The 16,452-nt window shown below is 34.7% G+C and overlaps 2 protein-coding genes across 3 annotated transcripts; both read left to right on the plus strand.

Annotated features, from left to right (window-relative positions):
- Nucleotides 1-6,315: 6,315 nt before the first annotated feature.
- LOC129903766 (universal stress protein PHOS34) lies at nt 6,316-12,483 on the plus strand. Of its 2 annotated transcripts, none has more exons than XM_055979301.1 (5): nt 6,316-6,717; nt 6,872-6,975; nt 8,325-8,443; nt 10,535-10,627; nt 11,916-11,990. In XM_055979301.1, exons 1-4 carry the CDS (start codon nt 6,507-6,509, stop codon nt 10,611-10,613), a joined length of 513 nt encoding a protein of 170 aa, XP_055835276.1. In that variant the 5' UTR covers nt 6,316-6,506; the 3' UTR covers nt 10,614-10,627; nt 11,916-11,990. The 2 variants fall into 2 exon arrangements, with proteins under 2 accessions (XP_055835276.1, XP_055835275.1); XM_055979300.1 differs by lacking the exon at nt 11,916-11,990 and adding an exon at nt 12,107-12,483 and having other exon boundaries at nt 6,317-6,717.
- Nucleotides 12,484-14,907: 2,424 nt separating this feature from the next.
- Nucleotides 14,908-16,439, plus strand: LOC129904143 (aspartyl protease AED3-like). The gene has a single exon (XM_055979681.1). It carries the CDS (start codon nt 14,999-15,001, stop codon nt 16,313-16,315), a length of 1,317 nt encoding a protein of 438 aa, XP_055835656.1. The 5' UTR covers nt 14,908-14,998; the 3' UTR covers nt 16,316-16,439.
- Nucleotides 16,440-16,452: the final 13 nt, after the last annotated feature.

Here is a 16,452-nt window from a genome sequence, read left to right on the forward strand (position 1 = left end):
TATATCTTGTGGATTAAAAAAATGTGAAAATGGAATAAACAAATTAAACTTGGTAATTTTCAAACATTTTGTAAATATGGATGAAAGTTTGGTAGTAGTACATGGGAAACCTACCTTGGTTTTGAAGCCAATGTCGGGCTTGGGTTAGAACAAACAAATTTATTGAAAAATACATATTAATCAGTAATTTGACTTAGCTAGAATATGATCAAGTGACAAAGTTATGTGACGATCATATGTGTTTTGATTAAAATTCATATTAATTAATTCGTCGTGGTGGATTAGTTGATATTCCTTCATCTTTAATCAGAGGTCTCAAATCGAACCATTGAGAATGAAAAAAATCACTTTGGAAGCGTCGCATCTAGAAATAGGTCTTGCAATGCTCAAATTCAAATTTAGCCAAACCTTAATGCAGATACCATGCACTAAATAAAAACAAATAATAAAAAAATAATCAATCCACCAAGTTAATATGAATTCAAGATTGTGGTTAATTAAACATAGTGCTAGGTTTGCATTAAGTGCATGTGCATGTTGCTTTGTGCTGAAGATGTGCTTAAGAGACATTGTATAATACATCAAAGAAAGAGATAAAACTTTTATTTTGTTGGGGTTGGATTCTTGATCCTAGGGAAGATGTCTTGCCTGTTTGCTCCAAGACAACCAATAACAGAAAAAGATAAATAAAGATTTGAAATTTAAATTCCTTCCTTTTTAATTAAAAGTTTTAGTTTGCGCATACCTTTAAAATAGAAAACCTACTAACAAAAAGTATTTTACTCATTTGAATAAATATATCTAACACGAATTCAAATTAAACTATAAAAATATCTTAAACAGTGGATGTCAAAACCCAAAAGAAAAAGATGTGTCAAGAGATAAAGAGTGGGCTAGTACTAAAAAGCTTTGTAGCTATTACAGATATTTGTAAAAGAAAATAAAGTGAGCCCAAATTATCGATCATAATGATAATTTGACTAACAATCAAATGTAGCAATAGTTTATTTTAAAAATAAATTTTTGATATGGTGTTTTGATTCGCTCTCTTAAGGTCCATGAACCATTTCAAGCTGTATGTCATGGGCCCATTATAACATATACTTACACATCCTTTTTTATTAATAATCCAGATCAATTTTTTTTTTTGATTTATAAGCTGTTTTCAACTTAGAAACTGCTTAAAATAAGTTCATCCAAATAAATTCAACTATTTATTGAAGCTTATTTTAAGCACAAAATGACTTTAAATTGACCAGCCAAACACTCAAAAAAAGCTGAAAACAGTTTATAAGCAACTTATAAGTCAATTCAAACAGCCTCTAAATTCAGAAATATCAAGTTTCCTGTGGAAATTGTGGGAGATTTGATTTTATTATTCTTTACCAATTTGTTTTTAGTTTTATGTTATTTTTACCAGACATTCTCCATCTTACACATATTTTTTTAATTTTTTTATATATAATAAATATAAAAAAAATATTTTTTTTATTTAATTAATAAGTGATCATAAGAGATTATTTTCACGAAATTTTGTTCATCACAGCTCACAAGATACCAGTGATTGATATAGGAAATGCTAGAAGTAAAACCATTTCCATTACAGAAGTACTTAAGTTTAAGAATCTTATAACATGCTTTTCTATTTTTTTTAGTTATTTTCTTAACTTGGAAAAAGATAAAGACAAATAACTTGTGATAATTGGTCTATAAATACATTGTTAATTGGAAATCAATTAAAGATATATCTCCCCCCCCCCCCCCCCCCCCCAAAAAAAAAAAAAAAACCTAAACCCAAACACAAAAAAATAAAAAAATAAACGTAAAAAAAGATAAGTAATAAAAAGAAAAAAAGAGTTATTAAGTAAAGGCTCAAGAAATAGAAGTAAGAAAATAGTTAAAAAAATCAATCATGTTTTGGATACCAGAAAATTCATCCTAAATCTTTAGAAAAGTTCAGTTAGATCTATTATAAGTTACGATTTTCATTCAATAACGAATGATCCTAAAGAAATAGTGTAATGCGTAACTTTTAATATGTTAGGATTAAATTCATGTTAACAAACCTATTTCAAACGCAGAAAAATGATGTTGAATATGCTAGTAAATTGTCACATAAAAGAATACTCCATTTGTTTTAAAACTATTTAATGATAATAGTATTTGTTTTAAATTTATTATCTCTTTCGGCCACAAAAAATAACAACAAACTGTTAAGTAATGGATGTCAAATTGTCAGTGAAGCCCACTTAAAAGTGGGCTAGTTGCCCACTTATTATTCCATTCATTTTATGGCTATATAATAGCCTTCTCAATGTAAGAATTGAGACATACTTACATACGAAAAATTTCTTTTTCTTGATCAGTTTCTCCTTCCTTCTCTATTACTCTTACTCTCTTTTGTTACCTTGAATAAATAATAGAGCTTCGTGCTAATAACGTGTTATGAATATACTAACTTGACAATTAATAAAGAAAAGAGAGTAAGAGTAATTGAGAAGGAAGGAGAAACTGATCAAGAGTGTCTTGGTATTGAATGGAATGAATATTGAATATCTTGGTATAACCAAGAGTGTCTCAAGCCAGAAAAATATTTTGGAAAAATTACCAACTCTGTCATCTGGCCTATATTATGCAAAAATTAGTGCAATTGAAGCACATATGATCGTAAACCAGAAGTTTACTGATCCAAATACACTATTAAAGAACCAGAAGATTCAACTGGACATCTATTAAAGAACCAGAAGATTCTTACGAATGATGAATTTTCATGTGCTGCTTGTTATCAAGGCAAATTAATTGCCAGACCATCGACCCTGAAGGTTGGCATCGATCTCCTATTTTTTTAGAGCGTATGCATGGAGATATATGTGGACTTATTCATCCACCTAGTGGATTGTTTAGATATTTTATGGTCCTAATAGATGCATCATCTAGATGGTCTCATGTGTGCCTGTTATCATCTCGCAACCTGGCGTTTGCGAAGTTGTTAGCACAAATAATAAGATTGAGAGCGCAATTCCCAGATTATCCAATTAAGACCATTCGCCTTGATAATGCTAGAGAATTTACATCCCAAGCTTTTAACGATTATTGCTTATCAATTGGGATAAAAATTGAACATCCTGTTGCTCATGTTCATACTCAAAATGCCCTTGCAGAGTCATTTATAAAGCGCCTACAATTGATAGCAAGACCTCTACTAATGAAAACAAAATTGCCCATTACTGTTTGGGGTCATGCTATCTTACATGCAGCAGCACTTGTACGTCTCAGACCGACACATTATAATAAATACTCTCCGTCGCAATTAGTATTTGGTCATGAACCAAATATAGCCCATTTAAGAATTTTTGATTGTGCGGTATACGTGTCTGTAGCACCACCACAATGTACAAAAATGGGCCCTCAACGAAGGTTGGGCATATATGTTGGGTTTGACTCACCCTCCATAATTCGATACCTTGAATCGTTGACTGGAGACTTATTCACTGCTCGATTTGCAGATTGTCGATTTGATGAAACAATTTTCCCGCAATTAGGGGGAGAGAAAAAGGAACCCAAAAAAAGAAAAAGAAATTGCGTGGAAAGTTTCATTACTATCATATTTTGATCCACGTACCCGCACATGTGAACAGGAAGTCCAGAAGATCATCCACTTACAGAAAATAGCAAATCAAATGCTAGATGCAATTACTGATTTGAAACGGATAACTAAGTCACATATCCCTGCAGTGAATGTACCTATCCGAATTGATGTCCCAAAAGGACCATCTACAAGTATCATAACTTCTGAATCCCAAACACGCCAGAAGCGTGGTAGACCTTTGGGTTCAAAGGATAAAAATCCTAGAAAGAGAAGTGAGAAATAATAAAGATGATACTACAATAGAACCTCCTAAAGAAGGTCAAGATTTGAGTAATCCTGATATTCCTGAAGAAATCAGTGAATCCGAGACTCTAGTGAATGAAGAACTTTCAATAAATTCTTTCGGTGATGAGATAAATTTAGATCGATCTAAAATCACGGTTGATAATATTTTTGCATATAATGTTGCAATTAACCTCATGCAAGATAGTGAAAGTCTTGAGCCTAAATCTGTCGAAGAATGTCTACGTAGATGTGATTGGCCAGAATGGCAAAAGGCAATTCAATCAAAATTAGACTCGCTTGCTAAACGTGAGATTTTTGGACCTGTAGTCCAAACCCCTGAAAGTGTGAAACCAGTTGGCTATAAATGGGTTTTTATGCAAAAACGAAATGAGAGAAATGAAATTGTAAGATACAAAGCACGCCTTGTTGCACAAGGATTCTCTCAAAGACCCGGGGTCAACTATGAAGAAACATATTCACTTGTTATGGATGGAATAACATTTAGATATCTCATCAGTTTAGCTGTTCACAAAAATCTTGATATACATCTAATGGATGTGGTTATAGCTTACCTTTATGGTTCACTTGATAATGAAATTTACATGAAAATACCAGAAGGATTAAAATTGCCTGAAGCATGTAATAAATCTCGGGAGATGTACTCAATAAAACTGCAAAGATCATTATATGATCTGAAACAATCAGGGCACATGTGGTATAATCGCCCAAGTGAGTACTTAATAAATGAAGGCTATATAAATGATGTTATTTGTCCATGTGTTTTTATTAAGAAAACGAAATCAGAGTTTGTTATACTCGCCGTTTATGTTGATGACATAAATCTCATTGGAACCCCTGAAGAGGTCCAAAAGGCAATTGAATATCTAAAGAAAGAATTTAAAATGAAAGACCTTGGAAAGACAAAACTTTGTCTAGGTCTGCAAATTGAACATTTAGCAGACGGAGTTTTTGTCCATCAATCTGCCTACACTGAGAAAATCTTAAAAAGATTTTACATGGACAAAGCACATCCATTAAGTACTCCAATGGTTGTTCGATCACTTAAAGTGGAAAAGGATCCATTTCGACCTCCAGAAGAGGATGAAGAAATTCTTGGTCCTGAAATACCATATCTCAGTGCTATTGGTGCACTTATGTATCTTGCTAACGCAACTAGACCTGATATAACATTTTCTGTTAATTTGCTAGCAAGATATAGTTCATCCCCAACGCGAAGGCATTGGAACGGTATCAAACATATTTTGCGATACCTGAAGGATACTATTGATATGAGTTTGTTTTATACTAACAAAGGTTGCACAGACCTTATTGGTTATGCAAATGCAGGTTATTTACCAGACCCACATAAAGCTCGATCTCAGACAAGCTATCTATTTACACACGGAGGAACTGCTATATCATGGCGATCTACAAAGCAGTCCATTGTTGCTACTTCTTCAAATCATGCTGAAATAATAGCAATTCATGAAGCAAGTAGAGAATGTGTGTGGTTGAGATCGATAATATAGTTCATCAAAGAAAGATGCGGTCTGGAAAATGATGTTAAAGTACCCACAATTATATCCGAAGACAATGCCGCGTGCATAGCTCAATTAAAAGGTGACTTCATAAAAGGAGACAGAACGAAACATATTTCACCAAAATTATTCTTCACACATGATCTTCAGAAGAATGGTGATATTGATGTACAACAAGTTCGTTCAAGTGATAATCTTGCAGATTTATTCACAAAGGCATTACCAACATCAACTTTTGAGAAGCTAAGATATAAGGTTGGAATGCGTCGTCTCCAAAATATCAAATGAAGTTTTCATCAGGGGGAGTAAAATACGCGCTGCACTCTTTTTTCCTTAACCATGGTTTTGGCCCACTGGGTTTTCCTGGTAAAGTTTTTAATGAGGCAGCACTCAAGGCGTATTACCAAATGTGTGTACTCTTTTTTCTTCACTAGGCTTTTTCCCACTGAGTTTTTCTTAGTAAAGTTTTAACGAGGCACAACATCTATGGATGTTTAGGATAACTATGTATATTTATTTTTTCACTAATTTTTTTTTTATACATGGACATCCAAGGAGGAGTGTTAAGTAATGGATGCCAAATTGTCAGTAAGGCCCACTTAAAGTGGGCTAGTTGCCCACTTATTATTCCATTCATTTTATGGCTATATAATAGCCTTCTCAATGTAAGAATTGAGACATACTTACATACGAAAAATTTCTTTTTCTTGATCAGTTTCTCCTTCCTTCTCAATTACTCTTACTCTCTTTTCTTTATTAATTGTCAAGTTAGTATATTCATAACACAAACAACATTTATTAAAATTTCTCTCAGAAAATAGAATATTTATTTTTGAAAAACCTCAAATGTATCAGCCTCGGAGAAAAGACGATAAAAAATAAAAAATAAAAAATAAAAAATAAAAAATAAAAAAATTTGCTGACACGAAAGGAAAGAGTAGAAACTTGAGGCTAAAAAACTAACAACAAACTCGAAAGATTTCAGGATCAAACAATACATTGGGTTTTATTTCTTGATATTATCGCAATAATTTTTGTTGATTTCAAGTAGAATTTAGTCCTAATTTACTCAAGAATTTACATAAACAAAAATCATGACCGGAAAGTTGAAGTGTGTGATCGTCTCCGTCGAAGGCAGTGAAGAGAGCATGAACGCCTTGAATTGGGCTCTTGATAACGTTAAGCTCAAAACCCGTGATCCCGATTCTCAAGAACCAGAAGGGTCCTTTGTGATTCTCCATGTTCAATCTCCGCCGTCCATTGCTGCTGGTATTAACCCTAGTGCTATCCCCTTTGGTGGACCCAGTTAAGTCTCTAATTTCTTGTTATCTTTGTGTTTTCATTCATTTTGCTTGATGTTTGTAAATAGTTGACCCGATTAGTTTGATTGATTGATTGATTTGATTGTTTAGAGTTCACATTTTCTTGTTGATTAGTACTAAATTATGGAGATTAACAGGTGATATTGAGGTGCCTGCGTTTACTGCTGCAATCGAGGCACATCAGAAACGGATCACACAGGCTATTTTAGACCATGCTCTTGAGATTTGCGCTAAGAAAAATGTGAGCTTGATAGTTCTTCTCTCTTCCCATTTGCTATATATGAATGTTAACTCGAAGTTACACAAGTTTACATGCTCACTTCGTCTCATTTTATATATGACACTGTTTGATTAAACATGGACAGGAGGATGCAGCTCATTATTTCCGGCTTCATCTGAAATGCGGAGCATAAATTTATGTGTAAAATGTTCTGAAAATGCAATAACTAGTAGATATGAACACATAACTTAAAAAGTATAGCAGGTTCAATTCTAAGAGCCTTAAAAGTTGAACCCATAAAGCTTAAATACTGAATCCTGGACATGGAGTTAGAGTTCATTTTGTAGTAAGAATAGTGGAAGAAAATATCAAAAGTGATGGTTGAACAGGGAGTTTTATAGAGAAAGCATCTCATCAAAGTTTTAATTTGAATATTTTAATGAACTTGAACTATGTTAAAAATTATGGAACTAGTATAGAAATGTATTGATATCATAATTTTGGTGACTTCTCAAAATAAAAAGAGTGCAATATAAATTGTAAGAGAAGGTATTAGAGATCTTGGTGTTGATTGGAGCTTCTGATCTTCTTTATGTTTTCATTATGTTTCCTGCTTTAGCAATTTGAGTCCATTATGGCATCCTTCTTGCTGCACTGACATTTATGTTTTGCTTAATATGTTTTCAATTTGTATCCTTTGATGTGATTAGGGATGAAAATGGGGCGGGGCGGAGCGGGTACGGGGTGGGTTTAGAGCTATGCGGGGCGGGTTTAGAGTTATGCAGGGCGGATGCGGGGCGGGTTGCGGGTTGTGGGTTTTGCGGGTTTATGCGGAATTTAAGGTATCAAATAGGAACCCGAACAAAGTTAATTCTTTGTAATTAGTAAAAATCAAATATATAAACTTTTATATTAAATTTTGACTTTAATTTTAACTTTTTTTTTAAAAAAATTTAAACTAGACAAATGTTAATTAAAGATTAAGAAACAATTATTGAAATATTAACTAGAAACAATTAATTAGCGAAAAATGAAAAAAAAATTATGAATTTTATTTTTCATAGTAAACTCAATCAAAAAAGAAAAAAACATAAAAATTTATGTGGGGTGGGGTGGGGCGGGTTGAAAATGAAAAAAAATGTTATGCGGGGCGGTTTAAAAAATTTGCGGGTTGAGCTCAACCCGCCCCCCCACCCCCCCACCCCACCCCATTGCCATCCCTAGATGTGATATGTTGGAAATTCAATCGTTGAGAAATGCTAAAGGTTATTAGAAAGCAAAATAGAAGCCTAACATGGCGTCACAAAAATCATGATTGGTGTTCTATCTTTCTTTTTTAATTGATGGGGTTCAGGTTCTTTCTGAATCAGGCAAACGTTAAGACCCAAGTAGTTATTGGGGATCCAAAGGAGAAAATTTGTGATGCTGTTGACGAAATGCATGCTGATTTGCTAGTGATGGGTTCCCGTGCTTTTGGTCCCATTAAAAGGTACAAATTCTCAACCTGAAGGATGTTGCTATTGTTGATTTACTCTGACTAGATGACACTCTTTACCTAAGGCATGTGTTGATGATTTTACATTCAGCATGTGCTGAGTATGAGGTTTGTTGAGCTGTGCTGTAAATGAGTTGTTTTTAACATTATGCTGAACAGTCTTGTAGTCAAGTTATTTTCGGAATCCCAGTAAGTGGATGTAGTTTAGGATCTCAACCACTTTAGTCAGCAAAGCCACCTGTAAAATTGTGGATAACTGATGGCCTAATTCTTCTATGAGAATGCTCACATGATTCAACTAGCTCATTGTTCCTAAAATTTAAGGCATATATGTTGCTTAACAAGCAGCCTTAGTTGCTTTTCCCATCCAACTGCAGGAGCTTTTTTCGTTTCCTAGTACATGTGAAAGAGAAGAAACACTTCAGCAAACATCATGCTTTAAGTGCAATCCTTAGAACATTACCCTAAATTGCCTGTTGAAGATGTGAATTGCAACTAGTTGGTTATATGCCATTCCTATGAATCAATTGCAGGAAACAACAATTCTATTTAGCATGAGTACGGACTTGCTCTTGTGCTGCTGACCTGCTAATGCTCTTAGATGATTTCATGTTCATTCCAAAAGGCCTTGTCTATATTTAAAAAATAAATAAATTGGGGATTCAAGTATATTGCAAGTTGTCGTTGAAAATGAGATTTTGGTGAGATGATGTATCTCTAAAACTAACATGTTGATCTCTAGAGTACTGACCTATACCCCTCTCCCTCACAGAAACACATAGCAAAGAAAATTTAAAGAAAGAAAAATACGAACTCTAACTATTTTAATAGATGATAAAGAGCTATCTACTGCAAGTTGGGATAAAAGCTAGTTGTTGTTGTTATACTTGCATTAATTTATTTATCTTTCCAGGGGTCTTTTTGGATGTGTGTGAGATTTAGAGAGCCCCTAATTTTTAAAGAACCCCTAATTTGTTCTGAAAGTCAAATTATTTAGTATTGACATGAAATTTTCCTAAAATAATACAAAATTGTTATAGGGGATTCATACAGTTAACCAAACTAGTTTTAGATTGAGATGTAGCTAATTGGTATATTGATTGATGACCACTTACCAACAACTAAAATTGCTGCAATAGACCGTGGATGCCAAAAATGGCAATTTGGTATAAACTTGTATAGCTAAAACAGATAGTAGATGAGCTGAACCCCTTGTTTTATGGTTTCCTTCTGTAGTTCCTACACAATTTCATTAGTTAAGCATTAAGTTTACTTTAGTGATGGAACTTTCTGAAGAAACCATATTCTTACCCTGCTTATCTCTTACTGGTGTAGCTTTCCTTTATATCTACTTCTCGAATTGGCTATGGTCCTAAAAGGTATTAATGCAGCCTAGAATTTGCACCTTCCTCTTATCCAGGCACATAGCAATTAATATGTGTTATTTTATCGTGGAAGGATGATATCATCTGGAGGCAATCACTTGAAATGTTTGTTTGTTTTTTTTTAAAAAAATATTAATGAGGGAGTTGATCTAATATGTACCTTTTTTCTGTTCATAAATTAACTTAATTAGGTATCTTAAACTTCATCAGAAAGTTAGAGCCATGTTAAATGGAGTACTGCTGATAAAATGTGCCTTAATTTTCAGTTCTATTGTCAGGCATATGTCATTGGTTGGGGATGACTTGTAAGGTAACCTGGGCTATAGCAATTTTTTTAGATTAGTCCTAAGGCTTACAATTAATTCATACACCAAGTAGATGTGGGCAACTAGTTAATGAGTAAAAAATTAATAGCTGCAGTTGTGGAGTGAAGCAAGTGGTTTTCTATTCACCCTGATACAGAAAAGGGCTCTTTGCCTCTGCTTCAAATTCATTTATACTTGTTTCTGAAATTGTACTTTTATCCATCAACATGATATCTGTAATTGATGGATATGGATCTTTATTTTGGTTTAAATCTTGTTGTTTATTTCCAATCTGAATTCTAGAAGTATTTTTTCACCAGATTATATAGTTACTGAATCATACATGATCACTTTTTAACAGAGACATGTATTTGACCAATTTAAAATTTAAGCAGGATGTTTCTGGGCAGTGTAAGCAACTATTGCACAAACCATGCACAATGTCCAGTAATTATTGTTAAGGCTACTTCTTGATACAAATATTCCAGGTATGTGTGTTGTTGTTTCTTGTTTCCCTTCTTCTCTCCCTTTAACAGTGTGTGAAATATACACTCCCCTTATTTCATGAAGTTCAAATTCTTATGTAAAGAGTCTTCTTGTAAGTTGTTAATATACCAATTTCAACTAGTAACTTTTCCTTTCTGTCTCTTTTCAAATAGTACTAGAACCTCTACAATCTTCTTAGTGGCTTAAATAACTTCCGTCTATCTGTGTTGGTCTTATACCTTATGCAACCTGTCAGATCAAAGTCTTTTATTCTTTTATAAGTTTCTTATTCTTTGTCTCTCGGGACCATTCTTACCATAATCCTTGGATTTGGTGACTGCTTTGACGTCTATGTATGTCTTACATTCATCATTTTGGAGGCATCATTCTTTTGACTACTATTCCGATTATTCTTTTGGAGACTTTTCAAGCAAAACATTCCAGAAATTTACTTTTCTACTGTTTCTTCATGATTTTGGAGTCTCTCCAAATATTAGTTTTCGTTAACTGTTTAGGAAAGTTTTTACTCTCTTCATTTTCCTTACGGTAGTTAAAATATCGAGCTTCTCCTCTGAACATTGAATTCCTAGACACTGTTCCAACATTTTTTTTTGCCTACTGTTGCCATATCAGGGCTGATAACATCCTTGAGATTTGTATCACCACACCTCTTTCTGCTGAGTGACACTAGTTACCTTTTTATTTGTGCTAGTAGAAGCACTCTCGTTTAATGTGCTATTATCCACGACCTTTTGGAGAAAATGTTTCAAATTAGTTTTTTTTTTGTGATTGTCTTTTTATTCCAACGACACTACTCAAGCGATTGAGGACTATTTCGTTCCCTCAATGAACATATTTCCTACACTTATAAACACTCCATTATATCTTCATCATTTTAATACAAGAATCAGTCTAACCATTACTCCATACCTACTATCTTTCCTAACTTGCTGGTTTTGTTGTTCCTGTTCCCTCTCTCGTGGAGGTGGGCTTAATCTTGGGGAAACATTTCACATTACTGAATAATTTCTTTGGACAATGTCTACCATCAAGCCAATTTGTGTATCCGCTCATAAATATAATTTTGTAAAAATATTTTATTTTCCCTTGTTTTTCCAACAATCTAGAAACTCCTCGCTTTATTTCGCGTCACATGCACAGCGATGTGTTGAACTTCTTTCCTGTCAACCTGGTTGTCGATGTATCATGTATCACATGTGTAGAAAAGCACATCTAGACAAGCTCATACTGCAAGGATTCATTATAATTAGACTATTATTATGCTAGTAGCCAGCATGGTGCATCTCTCGTTTATCCGTACTGGGGACCAGCTGTTCTTTTAGAATATAGGTAGGTGGTTGATGTGGATGTTAAAGAATGTTGATTTCAATACTTGACATTATCTATTTTCTTCCTTTTGGTCTCCATTTCTCCTAAATTACAAAATTGACAATGCTGATGGTGTATTGGTCGTTGCATAGGGTTTGGTGACACATTCTGTCTTCTTTGGATGATCAGCCTTGAGCTGTAGTTATGGGTTGCTCATGAGATGCGTGGAATGTGTTTGTTCAAACAAGATAATAATCGCTGTATACTGGAATAAGCTTGACTGGCTGTCTCTATGCTGTAGATCATGTGTGTTTTGCATTATTTTTTAAAGGTGGATTGGATCTTGGTTTGTGTATTCCCACATGTGCTGTTTACGCTATGCAGATTTACATCATGTGAGGGTTCAAGAACTATCAGTGAAGGTAGTGTGAAGGGTGTCAATGTAATCGCGTAATGTATTTGAAAAGGGAGCTTGCATTTTATTGTAATTACACTATAATGTTTTGGCAATCAATGGTTTTTTTTTATTCATTGTTCATTGGATTCTTGAAAGTGTGCATTTTTATTAAAAATGACCAGATGAAGCCAAGAGAAACTGTGATGCTCTTTTGTCAAATCTGAGTCTGGTGGTCCTTTCTGGCCTTCAACTGGCAGTCCCACATATTATTGGGACTAGGTGTGGAGCCGAGGCGACCAAAAATTACATTGTTTATACATGATTAATTTTTTTCTTAATGCATATATAGTAGATAATGAATCTCTTTCGACTTCTTCGTGTTTACTTCTTTATATTTTGAACCCTTTTTGGTGAAAATTCCGACCCCGCTGCCGGCCATGATTGTTTTACTTCTGTATAGTGCTGAAAATGAATAAGAGTCTTGCGAACACAGTGGACCCTTGCTACTAATCATTGAAAAAAAGTTTGTAATTATAAAAGGCTGATTTGTCTTGAGTTTTTGGCCTTTTGCTTCCCATTTTGTGCAGAAGCAAAGTCAGTCAATTTTATTCCCCAAAAGATGATGCTTTTTAATTATATGCTTTTCTCCTGTATAATAAGATTAGACATTTGATAGGGCAGTATGCTTAATGCGCTGGAGACTTCAGATCTTGCATCACCCTACAATAACTTTAAAAATATAAACAAGCATTACAAATATCTTAGCTACTATCAATAATGAGATTCTTGACTAGATAAAAGATCTGCTACATGGACGTTGATCGATAAACTTGACATATGATGTGATTCTCGATATATTGAATTTCAAAATTTTGTATAATCTTAGAGATTATTGGAAAATCTCTGTGGAGATTCAAGATGTAAAGACAAATAATTACTTGTTGTACTCTCAAGAAACACCTAAGTCACTATTTAATTAGGAATGATTAAAAGAAAAGAGGATTCATTTGGATCTGCATGTATATCTTTAATTTAAGCTTAAGTACTAACATCAGTTCCTTAGTTGTAATAAAATAATAGTTAAAGGGGCAAGAGATGTTAATGAAGTAGAAAAATGGTTGCACTATTATATATGTGATTAGTTTTCTTAAATGACATGGATTAGCTAATAATTAAGGGAGAAAACATTGTACACAAGCAACCTCGTGACTGACCGCATCTTTTTTGCTTATAGACAAAAACATTACTTGTCGTCCAACTAAGGTTCACGGGCATCTTCTGTTCAACACTTCCACCCCCAAAATATCAAATCGTCTCTTATATATTTTTTTTTCTGAAGTATCCAAAATTTATTGATTTGACTGATTTGAATTCATACTAACAGGTATATCAAGTTGTAAATTAGATAAAATTTGTATTATGTAGACTTTATCCCTACCTTTATAGAGGTAGAGATATTTTATTTTAATTGACATTGGTGGAATAAATTGGAGTTAAAAATAAGTGAGAGTGGCTAATAACGACATAAATCAGAAGCATTGGAGCTTCGCTGTATGGACACACAGTCTCTTCCCCATAAAAAACTATCCTTTACTTTTGTCTTCTTTTGTTACCCTTTCTGTAGCTATGTATGACTTCTCCTTACTCCATTTTGGCTTCTCTATAATTATTATTATTATTATTATTATTATTATCAATTATATATATCAAAAGGTCACGTGAAATGTTGGATACTCACCAATAATTTCACAGAGAAAAACGAAGTCATCATTTCAACTTTATAGATACTGAATTTTAGAATGCTGATTTTTTGTGGTGATAATAACTGAATTCTAATTTAATATTTGTACATGTCAAATGAACTCCTTAACAATACATTGTTTGATCAAAAGCTATTGGATTCAACCGAATCAAACCTGTATCTAGGCTTCTACCTCCATTCATGCCATACATATAATCAAAAATGGATCTAGTGCGAGTTTTGAGTTGTGTGTTCAACTGAATTTATTTTTTTGAGTGTATATATATATAATGTGTACAAAAAAAATGATACTCATTAATTCTAAATTCGCCTCAGAGAGGTGATAAGATAGGACATGAAACAATTTCATCTTATCGAGAACATAATCTTAGATAGGAGGGTGTGGAAGACACATATTAGGATAGAAGGTTATTAGGTAGTTGTATGTTGTCTTGTTGTCCGTTCATACTAGTAGTCATAATATTGCGACTGTAGGTTTGTGTTCTTCAATTTTTGTTTCTATTTGTTGTTCCTTGTTCGTACTTCACTTATCGTATTGTTTTGTTGTAGTTTATGTTACTATTATTATCTGATGTTTCTTGTGGTTCCGTTACTTCTTTTTTGGACAGCTTTGGACTATTTTTCCTTGAACTGAGGATCTATCAAAAATAACCTCTCCGAGGTAGGGGTAATATCTACGTACACTCTTTATCATTTTCAAACGTTGTTGTTGCCTCTGCCACACCCCAACTCACACGTGCATGGGGTGAGAGCAGAAGGGGGTTAAGGGTGTCTTCTATAGATAAACTTGTTTCTTTCTTGTTTGACATATATCCCACCAAAATTCTTATCTTTTCCAGGGTTGTGGCTAAGTTTAGCCCTGTTAAGATAAGAAGAAAAACAACCATGGCTTTGGCCATTGCTACATTCCTCTTCATCACTCTTCTTTCAACAACAAAAACATTAGCTTTAGATTCATGTACATCTAGTAATAATAATGAAGAACTTTCAGTCATTCCCATTTATGGCAAATGCTCACCCTTCAACACACCAAATCCTACTTCTTGGGAAAACACTGTTATCAACATGGCCTCAAAAGATCCACAAAGGCTTTCTTACTTGTCCAGTTTAGTAGCCCAAAAGCCCAATTCAGCCCCTATTGCTTCGGGCCAACAAGTGTTCAACATTGGTAACTATGTTGTTCGGGCCAAGATCGGTACCCCAGGCCAACTCATGTTTATGGTCCTGGATACCAGCAGCGACACTGCATGGGTGCCATGCAGTGGCTGCACTGGCTGCACCTCTACAGTATTTTCTCCCAACACCTCGTCGACTTATGGGTCGACGGATTGCTCTGTACCCGAATGCACACAGGTCAAGGGGCAATCTTGCCCCACTGCTGGTGCACCGGGGGCTTGCTTCTTTAATCAATCCTACGGTGGAGCCTCATCATTTTACGCCACGTTGTCTCGTGATTCACTTAGACTAGGCACTGATGTCATACCGAATTATTCCTTCGGATGCATCAGTGCTGTGTCCGGCAGCTCAATCCCGCCGCAAGGGTTATTGGGCTTGGGTCGGGGCTCCATGTCACTACTCTCACAATCCGCGTCACTCTACTCGGGTGTATTCTCGTACTGTTTACCGAGTTTTAAATCTTATTATTTCTCTGGATCGCTCAAACTTGGCCCATTGGGCCAACCCAAGAACATTAGAACCACCCCACTTCTTAAAAACCCGCACCGACCATCTCTGTACTATGTGAACCTGACCGGCATAAGCGTGGGTCACGTCCTGGTCCCAATCGCTCCCGAGCTCCTAGCATTTGACCCGAATACCGGTGCGGGCACTATAATTGATTCGGGTACGGTTATTACCCGATTCGTTCAGCCAATTTACAATGCAATTAGGGATGAATTTAGGAATCAAGTGAAAGGACCATTTAGCTCATTGGGTGCATTTGACACATGTTTTGCATCAACAAATGAAGCAGTGGCACCAGCTATTGTACTCCACTTTACAGGGATGGATTTGGTGTTGCCAATGGAGAACAGTTTGATTCATAGTAGTGCAAGTCCCTTGGCATGTTTGGCAATGGCAGCAGCACCAGCAAATGTGAACTCTGTATTGAATGTTATAGCCAATTTGCAGCAGCAGAACCTGAGGATTTTGTTTGACACAGCTAATTCTCGTGTGGGAATTGCTCGTGAACCTTGTAATTAGATTCGAGTCTCTCTCTGTTACCCGTCCCCCTTTGTGTCAAGTCCCATTCAGAACTTGACCTTCAATTCGATTATGTATTAATGTCTTTTCAATCTCAAAGCACTAGTTCAATTTAAGCCTTTAATCAATGGCCAATG

Source organism: Solanum dulcamara, chromosome 9, assembly GCF_947179165.1.
Source record: "Solanum dulcamara chromosome 9, daSolDulc1.2, whole genome shotgun sequence".
Lineage (NCBI taxonomy): Eukaryota > Viridiplantae > Streptophyta > Magnoliopsida > Solanales > Solanaceae > Solanum > Solanum dulcamara.